The sequence below is a fragment of the Oncorhynchus clarkii genome, chromosome 29 (assembly GCF_045791955.1).
Source record: "Oncorhynchus clarkii lewisi isolate Uvic-CL-2024 chromosome 29, UVic_Ocla_1.0, whole genome shotgun sequence".
Taxonomy (NCBI): Eukaryota; Metazoa; Chordata; class Actinopteri; order Salmoniformes; family Salmonidae; genus Oncorhynchus; species Oncorhynchus clarkii.
In genome coordinates, this window is record NC_092175.1 from 5,384,250 (window position 1) to 5,404,764 (window position 20,515).

The 20,515-nt window shown below is 44.3% G+C and overlaps 1 protein-coding gene across 27 annotated transcripts in view; it reads left to right on the plus strand.

Moving 5' to 3' along the window:
* LOC139387963 (zinc finger MIZ domain-containing protein 2-like) overlaps positions 1 to 19,996 on the plus strand; it is a 39,125-nt gene extending 19,129 nt beyond the window's left edge. For 2 of the 27 annotated variants that reach the window (XM_071134371.1, XM_071134372.1), the window contains exons 3-21: positions 30 to 122; positions 1,219 to 1,333; positions 1,720 to 1,910; positions 4,021 to 4,192; positions 4,756 to 5,004; positions 5,119 to 5,304; positions 5,926 to 6,015; positions 6,455 to 6,641; positions 7,033 to 7,174; positions 7,371 to 7,467; positions 8,416 to 8,568; positions 8,778 to 8,883; positions 9,032 to 9,189; positions 9,334 to 9,401; positions 9,511 to 9,579; positions 9,830 to 10,068; positions 10,146 to 10,261; positions 17,156 to 17,392; positions 18,236 to 19,996. In XM_071134371.1, the coding sequence (XP_070990472.1) occupies positions 73 to 122; positions 1,219 to 1,333; positions 1,720 to 1,910; positions 4,021 to 4,192; positions 4,756 to 5,004; positions 5,119 to 5,304; positions 5,926 to 6,015; positions 6,455 to 6,641; positions 7,033 to 7,174; positions 7,371 to 7,467; positions 8,416 to 8,568; positions 8,778 to 8,883; positions 9,032 to 9,189; positions 9,334 to 9,401; positions 9,511 to 9,579; positions 9,830 to 10,068; positions 10,146 to 10,261; positions 17,156 to 17,392; positions 18,236 to 18,343 (2,733 nt within the window). In that variant the 5' untranslated portion in view covers positions 30 to 72 and the 3' untranslated portion in view covers positions 18,344 to 19,996. Of the gene's footprint in view, positions 1 to 29; positions 123 to 1,218; positions 1,334 to 1,719; positions 1,911 to 4,020; positions 4,193 to 4,755; positions 5,005 to 5,118; positions 5,305 to 5,925; positions 6,016 to 6,454; positions 6,642 to 7,032; positions 7,175 to 7,370; positions 7,468 to 8,415; positions 8,569 to 8,777; positions 8,884 to 9,031; positions 9,190 to 9,333; positions 9,402 to 9,510; positions 9,580 to 9,829; positions 10,069 to 10,145; positions 10,262 to 17,155; positions 17,393 to 17,858; positions 17,929 to 18,235 lie in introns of all 27 variants that reach the window. The other 25 variants (XM_071134379.1, XM_071134381.1, XM_071134377.1 and 22 more) reach the window with 20 other exon arrangements.
* The last annotated feature ends 519 nt before the right edge of the window (positions 19,997 to 20,515 follow it).

The window sequence follows — 20,515 nt, forward strand, 5'->3', positions numbered from 1 at the left end:
CCGTTTCAATACTTCTCTCTCTCTCTCAGGCTGCCTGTCAGGGTCTCGTTGATTCCCCCCCCCGTTCCTCCGATGAACCCCCTCAACTCCATGAAACCCGGTCTGCCTCCCACTCCGCACAGGTACACACACACACTGAATGACTCCGAGAGGAAGTGCTGAGTGCATTGTCCTCAGACAAATCGTTAGTTGTCTTCTGGTTGGCTTTCACCTCTCCCGTTATTAGCTGGGCTCTGGGACTCAATGGCTGCTGCTGGTGCTGGAGCGCTGGTTTCCTGTACCAGCGAGATTACGTCCTGTGATTTCAGTTTCTCACACACACACACACACGTACACACTCAGGGGCCTCCTCTTGTCAGCAGGGCTACCCTTACCAGTTTTTACGTGACTGCTTTGTTGTTGTTATGGAAATGTTGTGTAGTGCCTCTTGAGGATGTGCTGTGGCACAAGTCATTCAACACTTACAAAGAGTCCCACTTGTTTTCCTCCTCAACAAACAAATAGTCTAATGCAGGGGTTCCTAAAGTTTTTCACTCAGGCCTCCCTTCCAGCACTGTTCATGACACAAACTGTTCACACCCATCTTGTTGGTGGAGATAACTTTTTGCATGTGTTTAAGCTTACGTTCTGCAACACACATTTTGTCAGGAGGTGCAGATAAAATGTTGCAGATTTAAAGCAAATTTTCTTGCAATTCTATATATTTTGCATTGTCTAATGTGTATTCATGTGTTGAGTGACTAACATTACAGCAAAATATATGGGATAAAAAAACGTTAACTGACATGGGCTAGTTGATTTAGACATTTCTGACAAGTTATAAATAACTCTAAGGTCTGCTATGACTAACACGATGAGGATTATACTACTACTACTATACTGTTTTCTACTAAAATCACTTTCAAGAGAAAGTTGAAATCTGGACTAAGTTTGTTCTATCTTCACTAATCTGAAAATAACTGTATAGGTGAGAGTACTATGGTATGTATACTTCCACCTACCAGTTATTTGCTTCCCCCTGTCCAGTGTCTGTATGTATCAAGCGTCTCAGAGTACTGATCTAGGATCAGCTCCCCCCCTGACATGCTTGATTCTGACATGCTTGATGCACGATCAGTGCAGATGGAGAGGAAGCCACATTCACTATTGAGATGCACCCTACTGCTGTACATGAATCCATCCCATAATGCCTTTGCTTCCGGGCTCTATGTTCCTTAGTGACGGTAACTTCCTGTATGACTCTGCCTCCTGGCAACAAGGCACCAATCAACAGCCAGGAGCACTCTCCGTGGTAACTACCGTCTGGGGCGTGACCAATCCCTCGCACAGCCAGGTAACAACCAGTCAATCATGGCTCTCATCCTTCCTTTCTCTCACCCATCCTTCATAACTGTCTCTAATCCATCATTCTATCATCCCCTCCTTTCAACTAGTCCATCTATTTATTTAACCTTAATTTATCAAGGAGAGCAAATATCTTTTGCCACGTTCCAGGTTGCCTACATAGCAGCTGTGCACCAAAACTCACAAGGCCTGAATGAAGTGTATAACTATCAGAATCCGCATCAATGGTATTGCAATATATGACATGACATTCATTAATTGTTTAATATGTAAAGCAGACAGTCTGGGATGTCACATGGCCTTTTTCTTCTTCTCTAACACTTTACTGTTTCCACTACCTCACTTTCTGTCCACTTTCTGTGTTTCCCCGTCTAGGTGTTTGGAGCGCCCATGGGTCCAGGTGGGAACTCTGGAGGTCACATGATGCAGAGCAGCAGTGGAGGTGGTGGGATGAGTCCCGGTATGAGCCACCAGTACCAGAGCTACGGTGATAAGGGCTACGGACAACCAGGCCTTTACGGCCGCCCCAACACCGCCTATAACCAAGCACCGCCCTATGGACAGAGGTAAACATCTTTTGACTTGTTTTTGTGGTATATGTTCACCAGGATCTTGTTTATTGGGCACCAAACAGAGTGAAATGTAGACGTACTACCTGGGAAGTGTTGACTAGGCATGAAATGGTAGAAAATGGACTGAAAGAGGGTCAGACTACTTGAACATACAGTTGAAGTCAGAAGTTTACATACATCTTAGCCAAATACATTTAAACTCGGTTTTTCACATTTCCTGACATTTAATCAGAGTAAAAATTCCCTGTCTTAGGTCAGTTAGGATCACCACTTTATTTTAAGAATGTGAAATGTCAGAATAATAGTAGTGATTTATTTCAGCTTTTATTTCTTTCATCACATTCCCAGTGGGTCAGAAGTTTACATACACTCAATTAGTGTTTGGTAGCATTGCCATTAAATAGTTTAACTTGGGTCAAACGTTACGGGTAGCCTTCCACAAGCTTCCCACAATAAGTTGGGTGAATTTTGGCCCAGTCCTCCTGACAGAGCTGGTGTAACTGAGTCAGGTTTGTAGGCCTCCTTGTTCACACACGCTTTTTCAGTTCTGCCCACAAATGTTCTATAGGATTGAGTTCAGGGCTTTGTGATGGCCACTCCACTACCTTGACTTTGTTGTCCTTAAGCCACAACTTTGGCAGTATGCTTGGGTCATTGTCCATTTGGAAGTCCCATTTGCAAGCAAGCTATAACTTCCTAACTGATGTCTTGAGATGTTGCTTCAATATATACTATATCCACACAATTGTCCTTCCTCATGATGCCATTTATTTTGTGAAGTGCACCAGTCTCTCCTGCAGCAAAGCACCCCCACAACATGATGCTGCCACCCACGTGCTTCACGGTTGGGATGGTGTTTTTCGGCTTGCAAGCCTCCCCCTTTTTCCTCCAAACATATCGATGGTCATTATGGCCAAACAGTTCTATTCTTGTTTCATCAGACCAGAGGACATTTCTCCAAAAAGTACGATCTTTGTCCCCATGTGCAGTTGCAAACTGTAGTCTGGCTTTTTTATGGCGGTTTTGGAGCAGTGGCTTCTTCCTTGCTGAGCGGCCTTTCAGGTTATGTCGATCTAGGACTCGTTTTACTGTGGATATAGATACTTTTGTACCTGTTTCCTCCATAATCTTCAAGGTCCTTTGCTGTTGTTCTGGGATTGATTTGCACTTTTCACACCAAAGTGCGTTCATCTCTAGGTGACAGAATGCGTCTCCTTCCTGAGTGGTATGACATCTGCGTGGTCCCATGGTGTTTATACTTGCAGACTGTTGTTGGTACAGATGAACGTGGTACCTTCAGGCATTTGGAGATTGCTCCCAAGGATGAACCAGATTTGTGGAGGTCTACAACTTTTTTTCTGAGGTCTTGGCTGATTTCTTTTGATTTTCCCATGATGTCAAGCAAAGAAATTGGCCTTGAAATACATCCACAGGTACACCTCCAATTGACTCAAATGATGTCAATTAGCCTATCAGAAGCTTCTAAAGCCATGACATAATTTTCTGGAATTTTCCAAGCTGTTTAAAGGCACAGTCAACCTAGTGCATGTAAACTTCTGACCCACTGGAATTGTGATACAGTGAATTATAAGTGAAATATAAACAATTGTTGGAAAAATTACTTGTGTCATGCACAAAGTAGATGTCCTAACCGACTTGCCAAAACTATAGTTTGTTAACAATAAATTTGTGGAGTGGTTGAAACACTTAGGTTGGAGTCATTAAAACTAGTTTATGTAAACTTCCGACTTCAACTGTATGTAAGAAACGCACATTTTTGTTTGCAAACAATTTTGCTAAAGTTGTTCATTTTCATTGCCTGAATGAAAACAACCCAGGGCTCCATTCAGTCGGTCATGCACATGGGGACAATGTCAATTGCATTTAATTAATTCCTTACGTTCTCTCAATTTGCATCCTTTTCCAAAACCATTAGTTGAGAAGCTGAGGTCTTTCCCTTCTGACCCTCTCATCCAATGGGTTTGGAAAAGGAGGCGACGAGACAGGACTCAAGGAATCAAGGAAATGCCATTGTTTATAGTGCTTGACCTTGGGAGTGAGTTCCAAATAATTATATCTTTCTGTCTCTGTCTGTGTATCTTAGTTACTCTAATAATGGTGGTGGTGGAGGAGGTATGGGCCAACGCCCTCCCTCTGACTTCACTCAGGCTGCTGCCGCCGCGGTTGCCGCTGCCGCAGCCACGGCGACCGCCACTGCTACGGCTACTGTTGCTGCCATCCAGGAGAAGCAGAACCAGGAATTGAACTATGGCCAGGTATGCGGCTAAGCCGCCTTGTGTGTGCGCATGCGTGTTATAGTTGGGACGATAAACCCAAAATTATTGACACAACCACAACATTTTGCTGATATCATTCACTAGCTCTGCCACACACACACACACACACACACACTTCAGACTCCAGAGACATGGCTTTGATTAGAGAGAGAACATAAGTATTTTCTAGCAGACTGTTTACACGTCTACTCTCTGTCTCTAGGAAGAAACCACACTGTAAATCCTACAAGGAGTCTTCCATCTTTTCCTCTCCCTGCCACAGTTTTGTGTATCAGGGTTGGTGTCAATTCTAATTGAAGTCACACATGATTTTCATGTAAAAATGCTAACACATTTCAAATAAATAGCTTCTCCTTTTCAGTTTGAGAATTAATTGAAAATATATGCACTTTTTTCTATATTTGAATTGGAATTTCTGTTTACTTCCTAAATTAACTGACTTCAATTCGAACACCAATTCTGCCACTGGGTGTGTGTGCTCTGCATTTTTATAGCATCTAGCCTCTCTCCCCTCTTGTTCTCCTCCTCTTCTCTCTCTTTAGATGGGTGGAGGCCCCTCCTACAGTACCCAGTTCCTGTCCCACCAGGGCCCCCAGCAGGGTGGCCCCCGCGGCCCCCCGGGCATGAGCCCCAGTGGGATGGTCCAATCCCGGCCAGGGCAGCACCCCTCCATGGGGGGCATGGTGTACCCTTCGCACCCCTCCCAGGGTCAGGGCCAGAGGATGCCCCAGCAACACCCAGGCTACCCAGGAGGCCAACAACAAGGGCTCAAACGCCCCTACCAATCAGAGGTACAAAGCTGGAAAACACATGGGTGCTTGCAAACACACTAACACACTTCACATAAATTGTTTACTAGTTGCCAAACACTCATCCCTTCCATCTCTCCTCCGTCCCTCCCCCAGGGTTTCCCAGGACAGCAGCAGTATGGTTCAGGGGGGATGTCTCCGTACCACAGTGGCCAGCCCCTCCAGTATCCCCCTGGCCCCCAGCAGCACCAGCCCCAGTCCCCCTCCTACCACCCCAGCCAGCGTATGCCCCCAATGGGGCAGTACCAGCAAGGGCCACCCAATCCTGCACAGTACTACAAGGTAAGCAGGGAGACCACACACAAACACTAGTTAAAGGAGCAATCAGCAGTTGCTACATACTTTAATTTTTAAAAACATTTTTAAATGCCATGTACCCATTTGTTTCTTGAAGAACATGACTTCTAAATGCCCCACGGTCTTAGTTCAACTATTGTACCCCATCAAAACTCAAAATATAAACTTGATTTACTCCAATGTCTATAAACAAAGTAAATGTAAACAAACACTATATATCCTCAAAACTTGGTTAAAACTATAATTTTGATGTCATGGATGGTCAGTCCTTGCATCTATAGCGCTGTTTGTGAACTTGAGTGGTCACATTTCTCCAGCCCTCAGCTTTTAACAGAACGGGCAGGGACAAATGCTTTGTTATTGTTCCTACTGCTGATTGCAGCGTTAAGCTATGAATGTGTATTTCAAAGGATTATAGCCTTTTTAACACACTGCCGGTATGAACCCGGCTCCAAAGAGACTTCTCCCTGACATGTTTGTAGTGTAGAGACAGGATCTAGCATCAAATCTGACCAGGGCCTGTATTCACAAAGCGTCTCAGAATAGGAGTGCTGATCTAGGATCAGTTTTGCCTGTTAATGTGTGTGTGTGTGTGTGTGTTTTCAGCAGGAGCAGCAGTATAACGGGCAGCAGGGTAACATGCCAGCAGGGGCATCAGGAGGCTACAATGCCTTCACACAGGCTGCTGTCAATGCGGTAAGCCAACCTGGTGTGTGTGTGCCTTGGCAGTGTGGAGGAGATGGTGCTTTTTGTTTCCCTGACATTGTCCAGGCTTCTGTATGACCTTTGTAATTTTGGGGTCCTTTGCAAATGTATTGTAATTTGTGGACCCAAATTAAGTACATTTATTAATTAAGCTATGGCCACACAGGGTTTTTGTGTCCACAAATTACGGATTGATACAAATGTTGACATCCCTTGACATATAATGGACGGAGATGATTGTCCGTCAAACTATGTCTGCCCTCATGCCGAATGTAACACGTCCGAAAATGGTTAACTGGAGAACTTTTGACGGACAAAAACCGACAATTGATTAATTCATGTACAATTTCATGTGTCGTCTTTGTGGCCCTAGCCTTATATAGGATGATGTTTTTCTATGTTTCAAATTCTCTCTCCCTCCCTCTTTCAGCAGGGTAGCCGGGTGATGCCGGGGTACCCCAGTTCTCCTCTGGGTGGTAACCCCACCCCTCCCATGACTCCGGGCAGCATGCCCCCCTACCTCTCCCCCGGTGGGCCAGGACCAGACACCAAGCCCCCCTACCTCCCCCAAGGCCCCGACGTCAAGCCCAACATCAACTCCCTTCAGCCCCCCACTGGTGAGAACCACTTACTTCAACACTCCTTTATTAAATAAAGGCTCTATTCAATCTGTATCGCTGAAGCGTTATGTAAAGGTAATTCCCCCCCCCCCCCCCCCCTCCCCCCCCCCCGCTTGAGATGACATACCGTGAATGCAGTATCCACTAACGCGGGAACATTGCATTTCAATTTCAATGGCGCTGTAACGCTGAACTTCCGCGATACGGATTGAATAGAGCCCTAACTCATTGGATTGATGGAAATGTATATAGGGATCAGACCTGAGTCGTGTTCATTAGACAGCAAATGGAAGAAAAAAGGACTGAAACGGGAAGGGACTTGTCCCTAATGTTGAGGACCCTGGGCCGAATGCGTACTTTAAATACTCTCATCTCCCCTCCCCTCCAGGTAACCCTAGCGACGACCTGCGGCTGACCTTCCCGGTGCGCGACGGCGTGGTGCTTGAGCCGTTCCGATTGGAGCATAACCTGGCGGTCAGCAACCATGCCTTCCAGCTGCGAGACTCCGTCTACAAGACCCTCATGATGAGGTCCGAGCCCACCGACTCAGCCAATCAAAGCAGCAGTTACTGTGACGTGATCCAGTGTTTTAATACCATAGTTTGGATGTTTTCCATATTTATTAATCAACGATTCTGGTGTGTGTGTCTGTCTGTTTCTGTGTTTCTGTGTGTGTTTTCATGTGTCTGCCTGTGTGGATCTGTTGACTGCATGTGTGTCCTCTAGGCCTGACCTGGAGCTGCAGTTTAAGTGTTATCACCATGAGGACAGACAGATGAACACTAACTGGCCCGCCTCCGTACAGGTACAATCACACTTACAGGTACCCACTCACATACACACACACACACACACACAGATGTAGATGCAACATCAAACAAAACACAATATTACAGACCTTTCCCAAGATGTGGGTGTAGATTATTTATTTTTTTGGACATACAACCTGATCTTTGTGCATTTTTACACACACCCCTATCACAATGGGTTAGGCTGGGTTTACACTCCCCCAAGTGCTCTCACTGCTCTCTTGCGTAAAGTCACAAATTCTACCATGCACTGACATCTCTGTGTGGATCACTCCATACAGGTGGTGAAGTCATGAAGCCTTTAAAACTAGTGGAGTGGAGATCCAGCCTTATATCTGGGTTAGCAAGGTGATGACTATGAACGTGATTGGCTAGCCAGTTGAGTACTTCATTGGCTAGACAGTGTTGCGTTCAGGAGGGTGCAACATACTGAACGATTTAGGTAGAAAACAAATGTATTTATATGGCCCTTACATCAGCTGATATATCAAAGTGCTGTACAGAGGATCAATCCCATCAATAGAGGGCGGCAGGGTAGCCTAGTGGTTAGAGCAACCGGAAGGTTGCAAGTTCAAATCCCCGAGCTGACAATGTAAAAATCTGTCGTTCTGCACCTGAACTAGGCTGTCATTGAAAATAAGAATTTGTTCTTAACTGACTTGCCTAGTTAAATAAAGGTTAAATAATATCCATTCTGCATGTCTTTTCTACAAAACGTATTTCTATCTGAACATTCCACACTATTGCACCCTATGCTAAAGGTGGCCCAGGGCATGTATTCACAAAGCGTCTCGAGTAGAAGTGCTGATCTAGGATTAATTGTGCCTTTTGAATCATAACAAATAAGATTATATGGACGGGGGGGGGGGGCTGATCCTAGGTCAGAACTCCTACTCTGAGCCCAGTGTGACGACTGTGACTAGCGTGTTAGCCGATCCTCCATTCACCTGTCTGTCATGTAGGTGTCTGGTCCTTGCTTACAGGTGAGTGTGAATGCCACACCGCTCACCATCGAGAGGGGCGACAACAAGACGTCCCACAAGCCCCTCTACCTCAAGCAGGTGTGTCAGCCGGGACGCAACACCATCCAAATCACTGTCACCGCCTGCTGCTGCGTAAGTAGTACCATACAGGAAAAAATGCTTTATGAAGTCCTAGTCTGGTTGCGTGCTGGTTGTATAATGATGTTTTGTTAAGTCTTCATCTGGTTCTGGTTTTTTGATAGCAACCAAAATATCACCTCTTTCCCATATCTTTATCTTGTCATGAAAAGGACATATTTACTAGTTTGTAATCCAATTTCTCTCTCTCTCACCCTCTCTAGTCCCACCTGTTTGTGTTGCAGCTGGTCCACAGGCCGTCAGTACGCTCGGTTCTTCAGGGATTAATGAAGAAGAGACTACTGCCTGCAGAGCACTGTGTCACTAAGAGTGAGTGGAACAAACACACACACACACACGTCTGACTGGCTGGTTGGTTCTCAGAAAAATATAGACTTCTTCTCACTGCAATTCTCACCTGTTCTCTTCCCTGCTCTCTTGTCTATTCCTCTCCCTCTCTTTCTCTCCCTCTCCTCAGTTAAGAGGAACTTCAGTAGTGGGACCATCCCCGGGACCCCAGGGCTGAACGGAGAGGACGGTGTGGAACAGACGGCAATCAAAGTCTCCCTGAAATGTCCTATCACCTTCAGGCGCATCCAGCTGCCTGCACGCGGACACGACTGTAGACACATACAGGTGAGAGACTAGGCACACGCACAAATACAGGCGAAAACACGTACTCGCATACACACGTGCATATCATCACTCTTAACATATTGTGAGAGACAAACGTGCGCACGCACACACACTAAACCTCTTTCTGTCTCTCTCTCTCGGCAGTGTTTTGACCTGGAGTCGTACCTGCAGTTGAACTGTGAGAGAGGGACCTGGAGATGCCCTGTGTGCAAGTATGTTAACGCAACAATTTACACATCTTTTAGCATGCCTTATCTTTCCCATAGACAAAGACCTGTTGTTTTTTTAGTCATCCGGACCATGTGTGTCTCTCCACCACAGTAAGACGGCGCTACTGGAGGGTCTAGAAGTGGACCAGTACATGCTGGGCATTCTAATATACATACAGAAGTAAGTGTCTGTCTGCAAATCCCCTACTACATGGGTATTTAAATCTGAGCCTGGAGGTCCGGAGTACTGCTCGCTGGTTTTCTGTTCTACCTAATAATTAATTGAACCCACCTGGTGTCGAGGGGAAGAATGAAAATCAACTGATTTTGCCTGCCCTACTATGTTCATATTTAGTTTTTCTTTAGCTTAACCATAATTAGGTCTACAGTTTGCCTTATCTTGCTCTTCCTTGTCTAACCTCTTCCCTCAGTTCGGACTATGAGGAGATCACCATTGACCCAGTGTGTGGCTGGAGGCCGGTGCCCGTCAAACCAGATATCCACATAAAGGAGGAAGCAGACGGACCGGTGTTAAAACGCTGCCGGACGGTCAGCCCCAGTCACATGATGATGCCCAGCGTCATGGAGATGATCGCTGCCCTGGGACCAGCCTCACCCTACCAGGGTCAACCACCAGGGGGCAGGAACACACCTGACTACATCAGCCAAGGTAGGGAGGAGACAGACAGATGCACATGCGCACACACGCACACAAAAGTGTCCTTTATATTTGTGTTGTTCATCTAGCAGGCACAGGATACTCCAGCCAGTCAGGCTTCTCTGACTTCCCCAACACCCCTGGAACTCCCACCCTGAGAGACTTCACCTCCCCCGGGCCCCCTAACATCTACCAACAGGACCAGGTAACACACCCACAGATAGGCACACACTAATGCACAGATGCACAGGAAAACACTCTCGGCGATAAACAGGCAGTAGTGCTGAGCTGAGTGATTAGTGTTTTTTGAGGTCGGTTCGATTATTTAAAAAAATGGCACTTTTTTAAAAGATTTTATGTGGATTGAATGCTGTTACAACACAGAATAAAACAATTAATACAAGTCCCATGATGGTAGTGACTGCCCATTACTGCTTATTAACCATCATTTATTCACATTACTTTCATCAAATATTTCAGTTACATTTGAGCTGATTGATGCCTGACAATCACTTTGGCCTTCGTTTATGACTGCTGAATACCAACTATCAATCACTTAGATCGTGTATTTTCAGGTAGAGATGCATCCCGAATCAACTGATCTCTATCTGCTATATATCCAGCAATTTTCTCTCTTTTACGTAGCAGGCGTAAAGAAACAGACGGGACAAGTAGGCGGGCAATGGATTATGGTCATTATACACTGATCAAAAATATAAACGCAACATGCAACAATTTCAAAGATTTTACTGTAAATACGAATTTGTTCTTAACTGACGTGCCCAGTTAAATAAAATAAATTACACACGTGCACCTTGTGCTGGGGACAATAAATCAGTCAATTTAAATGAATGCATTAGGCCCTAATTGACTTCTTTTTTTTATTTTTAAGTAGGGGCGTGGATAAGAAAACCAGTCAGTATCTGGTGTGACCATTTGCCTCATGCAGCATGACATCTCCTTCGCAGAGAATTGATCAGGCATTTGATTGTTGCCTGTGGAATGTTGTCCCACTCGTCTTCAATGGCTGTGCGAAGTTGCTTGATATTGGCGGGAACTGGAACATGTTGTCGTACACATTTATCCAGAGCGTACCAAACATGCTTAATGGGTGACTTTGCAGGCCATGGAAGAACTGGGACATTTTCAGCTTCAGGAATTGTGTACAGATCCTTGCGACATGGGGCCATGCTTTATCATGCTGAAACATGAGGTGATGGCGGCAGATGAATGGCACATCAATGGGCCTCAGGATCTCGTCACGGTATCTCTGTGCATTCAAATTGCCATCGATAAAATGCAATTGTGTTCGTTGTCTGTAGCTTATGCCTGCCCATACCCGAATCCCACCTCCACCATGGGGCACTCTGTTCACAACGTTGAAACCCGGATTCATCCATGAGCACACTTCTCTAGCGTGCCAGTGGCCATCAATGGTGAGTATTTGCTCACTGAAGTCAGTTATGACGCTGAACTGCAGGTCAAGACCCTGGTGAGGACTAAGAGCATGCAGATGAGCTTCCCTGAGATGGTTTCTGACAGATGGTGCAGAGATTCTTCGGTTGTGCAAACCCACAGTTTCATCAGCTTTCCCAGTGGCTGGTCTCAGACGATCCCGCAGGTGAAGAAGCTGGATGTGGAGGTCCTGGCCTGGCCTGGCGTGGTTACACGTGGTCTGAGGTTGTGAGTCCGGTTGGACGCACTGTCAAATTCTCTAAAATGATGTTGCTTATGGTAGAGAAATGAGAAACTCTGGTGGACCTTGCCAATTTGAGCACTCCCTTAACTTGAGACATCTGTGGCATTGTGTTGTGACAAAGCGTAATATTTTTGTGGCCTTTTACTGTCCCCAGCACAAGGTGCACCTGTGTATTTTGTTATTTAACTTTTTATTTAACTAGCTAAGTCAGTTAAGAACAAATTCTTATTTACAATGACGGCCTACCAAAATGCTAAAGGCCTCCTGCGGGGATGGGGGCTGGGATTTAAAATATAAATGTATAAAAAAAATTGGACAAAACACACATCACGACAAGAGACAATGCTACATAAAGAGAGACCTAAGACAACAACATGTCATGTTTGCTGCCATGCTAACACAGCATGGTAGCAACAACATGGTAGCAGCACAAAACAGGGTACAAACTTTACTGGGCACAGACATCAGCACAAAGGGCAAGAAGGCAGAACAGTTGAAACTGGAGCAGCAGCATGGCCAGGTGGAATGGGGACAGCAAGGAGTCATCATGTCAGGTAGTCCTGAGGCATGGTCCTAGGGCTCAGGTCCTCAGAGAGAAAGAGAATTAGAGAGAGCATACTTATTCACACAGGACACCGGATAAGACAGGAGAAGTACTCCAGATATAACAAACTGACCCTAGCCCCCCGACACAAACTACTGCAGCATAAATACTGGAGGCTGAGACAGGAGGGGTCAGGAGACACTGTGGCCCCATCCGATGATACCCCCGGACAGGGCCAAACAGGAAGGATATAACCCCACCCACTTTGCCAACGCACAGCCCCCACACCACTAGAGGGATATCTTCAACCACCAACGTACCATCCTGAGACAAGGCTGAGTATAGCCCACAAAGATCTCCGCCACGGCACAACCGAAGGGGGGCGCCAACCCAGACAGGAAGATCACATCAGTGACTCAACCCACTCAAGTGACGCACCCCTCCTAGGGACGGCATTAAAGGGCACCAGTAAGCCAGTGACTCAACCCCTGTAATAGGGTTAGAGGCAGAGAATCCCAGTGGAAAGAGGGGAACCGGGCAGGCAGAGACAGCAGAGCCTTTCCGTTCACCTTCACACTTCTGGGCCAGACTACACTCAATCTTATGACCCACTGAAGAGATGAGTCTTCAGTAAAGACTTAAAGGTTGAGACCGAGTCTACGTCTCTCGCATGGGTAGGCAGACCGTTCCATAAAAATGGAGCTCTATAGGAGAAAGCCCTGCCTCCAGCTGTTTGCTTAGAAATTCTAGGGACAATTAGGAGGCCTGCGTCTTGTGACCGTAGTGTAGGTACAGTGCCTTGCGAAAGTATTCGGCCCCCTTGAACTTTGCGACCTTTTGCCACATTTCAGGCTTCAAACATAAAGATATAAAACTGTATTTTTTTGTGAAGAATCAACAACAAGTGGGACACAATCATGAAGTGGAACGACATTTATTGGATATTTCAAACTTTTTTAACAAATCAAAAACTGAAAAATTGGGCGTGCAAAATTATTCATCCCCTTTACTTTCAGTGCAGCAAACTCTCTCCAGAAGTTCAGTGAGGATCTCTGAATGATCCAATGTTGACCTAAATGACTAATGATGATAAATACAATCCACCTGTGTGTAATCAAGTCTCCGTATAAATGCACCTGAACTGTGATAGTCTCAGAGGTCCGTTAAAAGCGCAGAGAGCATCATGAAGAACAAGGAACACACCAGGCAGGTCCGAGATACTGTTGTGAAGAAGTTTAAAGCCGGATTTGGATACAAAAAGATTTCCCAAGCTTTAAACATCCCAAGGAGCACTGTGCAAGCGATAATATTGAAATGGAAGGAGTATCAGACCACTGCAAATCTACCAAGACATGGCCGTCCCTCTAAACTTTCAGCTCATACAAGGAGAAGACTGATCAGAGATGCAGCCAAGAGGCCCATGATCACTCTGGATGAACTGCAGAGATCTACAGCTGAGGTGGGAGACTCTGTCCATAGGACAACAATCAGTCGTATATTGCACAAATCTGGCCTTTATGGAAGAGTGGCAAGAAGAAAGCCATTTCTTAAAGATATCCATAAAAAGTGTTGTTTAAAGTTTGCCACAAGCCACCTGGGAGACACACCAAACATGTGGAAGAAGGTGCTCTGGTCAGATGAAACCAAAATTGAACTTTTTGGCAACAATGCAAAACGTTATGTTTGGCGTAAAAGCAACACAGCTGAACACACCATCCCCACTGTCAAACATGGTGGTGGCAGCATCATGGTTTGGGCCTGTATTTCTTCAGCAGGGACAGGGAAGATGGTTAAAATTGATGGGAAGATGGATGGAGCCAAATACAGGACCATTCTGGAAGAAAACCTGATGGAGTCTGCAAAAGACCTGAGACTGGGATGGAGATTTGTCTTCCAACAAGACAATGATCCAAAACATAAAGCAAAATCTACAATGGAATGGTTCAAAAATAAACATATCCAGGTGTTAGAATGGCCAAGTCAAAGTCCAGACCTGAATCCAATTGAGAATCTGTGGAAAGAACTGAAAACTGCTGTTCACAAATGCTCTCCATCCAACCTCACTGAGCTCAAGCTGTTTTGCAAGGAGGAATGGGAAAAAAATTCAGTCTCTCGATGTGCAAAACTGATAGAGACATACCCCAAGCGACTTACAGCTGTAATCGCAGCAAAAGGTGGCGCTACAAAGTATTAACTTAAGGGGGCTGAATAATTTTGCACGCACAATTTTTCAGTTTTTGATTTGTTAAAAAAGTTTGAAATATCCAATAAATGTCGTTCCACTTCATGATTGTGTCCCACTTGTTGTTGATTCTTCACAAAAAAATACAGTTTTATATATTTATGTTTGAAGCCTGAATTGTGGCAAAAGGTCGCAAAGTTCAAGGGGGCCGAATACTTTCGCAAGGCACTGTAAGGCAAGGCACGCAAGGCTAGCACTGGAGTAATATGATAATGTTTTGGTTCTCGTCAGGATTCTAGCAGCCGCATTTAGCACTAACTGAAGATTATTTCGTGCTTTATCCGGGTAGCCGAAAAGTAGAGCATTGCAGTAGTCTAACCTAGAAGTAACAAAAGCATGGATTAATTTTTCTGCATTTTTGGACAGAAAGTTTCTGATTTTTGCAATTTTACTTAGATGGGAAAAAGGCTGCCCTTGAAACAGTCTTGATATGTTCGTCAAAAGAGAGATCAGGGTCCAGAGTAACGCAGAGGTCCTTTACAGTTTTATTTGAGACGACTGTACAACCATTAAGATTAATTGTCAGATTCAACAGAAGATCTCTTTGTTTCTTGGGACCTAGAACAAGCATCTCTGTTTTGTCCGAGTTTAAAAGTAGAAAGTTTGCAGCCATCCACTTCCTCATGTCTGAAACACAGGCTTCTAGTGAGAGCAATTTTGGTGGATGTCAGGTGGATGGATTATTAGAAGTAGAAATGCTCACTAACAAGGATGTGCACAGAATTAGAGAAATTCGCACTTATGGAACATTTCTGGAGTCTTTTTTTAAATGCAGCTCATGAAACATGGAACCAAGACTTTACATGTTGCATTATTATTTTTGTTCAGTGTAGTTAATTACCACCCTTTCTGCGCTAAACTATGTAGAATACAACTCCCTATTACATTGCAATATTGGGGCTTGATCTGATTTATGACTAGAGAAACTGCAGTTTTAGCTCACATAAAAAAAATCTATATGGAATTCAAATAATTGAACAGATTAGTTGTTCAAAAAACAAGAAATAACTGAAATGTGGTTGATCAGCTCACCACAAACACATACAGTGACTCGGTTCAGGGGTCAATTCCATTTCTAGTCAGTCAGAGAAAGGGAGGGAATTAGCACACATACAGGGCCAAAGTACTCACCTGACGTTCTTACATCGGGCTTCTCTTGTCTCTATAAAGAGACCTATCACAGACTCCAAATAAAAGTTTAATGGTGAACATGTGCAAATGGACTCTGGAGTACTCGGAAAGCATTGGCTACATTTTCATCCTCGATCAAGCACTTGAAATCTTTTTATTTATTTTCCATCGTGATCTGCCCAGGTAATGGAATTAGTTACATTTCAAATGCAAATAAAGTTATCAAATAAAATGATCTGTACTGAAATAAGTAAAACATACACATTTGTTCCTGTGTTGGGACTGTGAACCAAACCACAATATTTTGGGTACCTCAGCTTCATTTTACGGTACTATTTTGATTCTTTACCTGGTATTTTAAATCATGTGCATAATAAACCCTAGTGATACATTCACTTAACCGAAGCATATAGATATACAGACGCATGAAATAATATATTTGCATGGTTACTGGCACACAACCCAAAACCTAAATTGAATTGTTCCCTTATCAGAGGCACACTTGTTAGGGCTTAAGAATCCTCTATACTTTATATTTGCATAGTACACTTTTTTAAATATGAACATATTGGGCATCTTGAAGTGCCTAACAGTCAATGAGTAAAAGTGGCACTTCACATAGGGTAGACACACGCTAGTATAGTAATGGAGTTACTCCTAGGAATGTGTCCCATATCAGATTACTGTCTCGTGCTTCCAATTACTCACATTGTTTATGTCCCAAATGGCACCCTATTCCCAAAAGTACACTACTTTTAACCAGAGGTCTATGGCCCTGGTCAAAAGTAGTGCACTATATAGGGAAAAGGGTGCCATTTGGGATCCAGCCATTACTGTGTCAAGGACAGTCAGAGTAGACAGAGACATGTTGTCTTACTTTGGTTCCAGTGGCACAGTTGGTTAAAGCAACACCAGTTGGGTGGATTTCTGAGTAGGGCGAAGATTGTGTGTCTGTGTTCACCATAAGTGACTTTGAATAAAAGCATCAGCTGATTGACCATGTTATTACATTTGTTTTTCCTGAAGCCACTTACTGTGTTGTTTTTATATAAAGTGATGTATTCATCTATGTTTGTTATGTAAGAGTGACTGTCATGCCCTTGCTCATATGCACAGTAAAGAGCCTTTTGACTGGGCCTGGAGGAGACAGCATTTACACTCTTACCCACACACCCTCTTACACACACAGGCGCTCAGTTGTACAAGAAAGCTTTTTAGAGGAACACAAAATGTCCACCATTCCCTCTCTTCACTTATCTCTCTCTCACACACACACACACACACTGGAGTCGAACAGGATTGCACTTTGTTGCACCATTTTGAACGCGTTCACAACTGTTCAGCAATGGTGAACTTAACCTCCATGTAACGTCATACAATGTGAAACTCGATATCGTCTCTTTTTCTTCCCTTTATTTTCCCCCTTCCTATCTCTCTCTTGGTCGCTCTCCTGTCTCTCTCTGCCTCTTTCTCTCACCATCAGATGTCCCATTCTGGCCGTATGGACCCTTCCCATAATGCCCTGCAGCAACAACAACAGCAGCACCAGCAGGGTGTCCACGGTAACCAGAGTCTCGGAAGCAGCGTTGGTGGACAGATGCAGCAGCGGAACTCCAATACCCAGAATGCCCGGCTACAGGCGGAGGGCTCGTTCGGCCAGGGGGGTCCAGGAGGAACGGGTGTAGCGGGAGGAGGAGAGGGAGCGGATCACGCCTTGGATGTAAGTCACCACCTCAGCCCTGTCTAGACACACCCATATGGAAATGCGGTCCGATACTGATATGTTCTTGACCATGGTAGCTAATACAGATATGGCACAACCACGTTTTTGCCTTGTGATATTCGGGCAACAGCCGCGATAGCAAACAGTCACTTTTTTGCAAATTTACACAAACAGTTTGAAGATTCAACACCAATGACGAAGTGGTGATAATTCATGCAGGTGTGAGTTAAGAGTGTACATATGATGCATGCGATGCCATTATGATTTTTAGCCGTGGGCTCTGTTCCAATATCCACTCTAGCAATATCACTTAGACTGAAGTCCTATATTGGGCATGCTGCGCATGCATCCTAAGTGATATTACTAGTGTGGATATTGGACTGTGGCCCTGTGCCCATGTGGGTGGTCTTATACTAACCCCCACCCTCCCTCTTTTACTGGGGACGGGGCGAACCGGGTGCAGGGGAGGAACTTCCACAGATCAATCTACTACGACAACCGTAAGACAACCATAAGACAACCGTTAGACAACTGTAAGGCAACCACACAGAGCCAGCTAGCTGCTCGTTCAGCGATAATGTGGAGTGATATTGGGCATGTGGAACTGAAGCTATCTGAAGCTACCTTCACACTTGGAAAGAGCTTGTTTTTTGCCACATCCATGTGCCACAAACAAACCTTCCTCTCTTGTTTTCCCTCTCTACCCCTTTCTCTCTGCTTTTCTAAAATGAATTCATTTCAATTCTAGAGGCTTTATTGGCATGAAAAGCGAAGGAACATGTCAAAGCAAACAATGACAACAATAACACTTTCTCTCCCTCTTCTCTTTCCCCTTTCCAGCTTCTTCCTGAGCTGACCAATCCAGATGAGCTGTTGTCCTACCTAGGTCCTCCAGATCTACCTAGCAACAACAACGATGACCTGCTCTCTCTGTTCGAGAACAACTGAAGACTCCCTTCTCGTTAAGGGACAGCTTCATCCTTCTAGAAGGGGAAGAGCAGAGGAGAGGGGGGCAAAAAGAAGAGAGCGGGTACAGACCGAGGGATCCATGTTTGTATACTCTCTGTGGACCAGACCAACAGGCTTTCCAAGGGAAGGTGTAGGTAGTGAGAGAGACATGACTGTTTCTGTCTGGGAACTCTGTCAAGACTATAGTGTTTTTAGACTTAATGTAAAGCGTCCCATTGCACTCTGGATCCATCAAGTACGTTTTTAAAAATTCTGAGAAAGAGAATGACTGTCTGACACATGGGACTGCCTGCACAGGCCAGCCGCTAGAATTGTAATTCAATGTTCTCAAAAAATCACAAGCCGAAGGATTTCACTTTTTAAAGGATATTTTTAGAAACGGGGAAAAGAAAGTGTAATGTTGACTTTCCATTGTGTATTTATGATTGTGGATCTCTGTTGACATGACTTGTCATAAAGAAAGTAGGAGGTGGTGTTCATCCTAAAGGGGAGTTATGAATGCTGAAATCAGGATATGCAGCCACACCTGGGCAGTACATACAGTACTCGGCTTAGTGTATCTATACTTACTTACACTGATCTAGACTTGTAGAGCAAGAGATACAGAGAGAGAGGTGTTATTTTTGTACTGGGTAGGGCAAAAAGAGAAGGTAAGGGGGGGTGGGAGGAGAAGAGGGTTAGTCGGATGAGTCCGAAGCCACCCATTTACACCCTGTCTCTGGTAATCCTCCCTTCTCTCTTGCTCTCCCTCCTTCAAGATAACAACTATACTGCTGAGACATTTAAACATGCACAATTGTACACACACACACACACTTTCAAGAAGGGATCCCCAGTAAAGTCCTGTGCGTTGATGGAGAGGGGGAGAAGTTGTTTCCCTTATGTCAGGGAGTGAATGTGTATTCTCTCTCTTCCTCCTCTCCAGCCCATCTCTTTCCAGCCCCGTAACACACATTTGAAACAATACCACGGTTTAAACTACCTTTCTGCTTCCTCTCTCTTGGTCTTTATCTACCTGTCCCCACTCCTTTCCGAGGTTGTCATTGGTTTGTAAAGTGTTTGTATGATAGGCCTTACTGTTCATGGCACCAGAAGTTGGATGTGCAATGTTTTTTTTAATCTGTACGATATAAATTGTTTTATAATCATGACCATATTGTTATTAGAGTAATTCCAGAGGTGGTGAAGCTGTGCACATCTGTCCTATATTTGTTTAAACTAGCAGAGGTCATGAGTTCAGAAATATGTCAAATTCATGATGTCAGTCGACTTACCTGGCCTGCATTCACAAAATGTCTCAAGGTCCTGATCTAGGATCAGTTTTCCTTTTCAGACCATAATTAATACAATTATATGGGGGGGATTGGTCCTAGATCAGCCCTCCTATTCTGAGATGCTTTGTGAATACAGGCCCTGGTTACTATATGAGACTGTACAAGGGATTTCAGAGACAACACCAGCATCTGCTAGGTAACAATTTGTCATGTTTTATTGTCTAGATGATGCTTAAGAGGCCCTTGTCAGTGAATACAATTAATACACTGTTAAATTGTACTATTAACTGCACACCAGTTTTTCTAAAAATGTGAAATATTACCATTATGTTTTATAAGTAAAAAATGTCACTTCTGATCATGTTTCCCTAGTTCTTTACTGTATTTGGTCCCACTAGCTAGCAGGTGCAGGCTACAGGAAAGAACACCCTTACTTATCCCATGTGCAAGCAGAACCAGAGAGCAGAAACCAGGTTTTGTCTAGATAGGATGCAGCAATGACACTTCGTAGCAGGTTATGAGAATTTATGTTGCAGGTTAGGAAAATTGTTAGGAAACGGTTTGGGGTTTGCTAAAATGCAAAAATGTACTCTGACGCGACTCGAACCTGTTACTTTGACATTAGCAGCATCCCTTTTTTTAAAATATATATTACAACACAAAACAGGACATCGCTACAAATATATTTTCTTATGAAGCAAAAATAATAATACAAATGACTACACATGAATTGCCAGCGACATCCGTTTCACAAAATTAAACAAAACCCTTCTAGCCAATATAACGGTCATGGCTAGAAAGGATCCAGCTTTTGTCATAATTTAATTTCTACTGCAGGTTTAGAGTTTAAGCGGCAGGTTAAGGTTAGCTAAAGTGC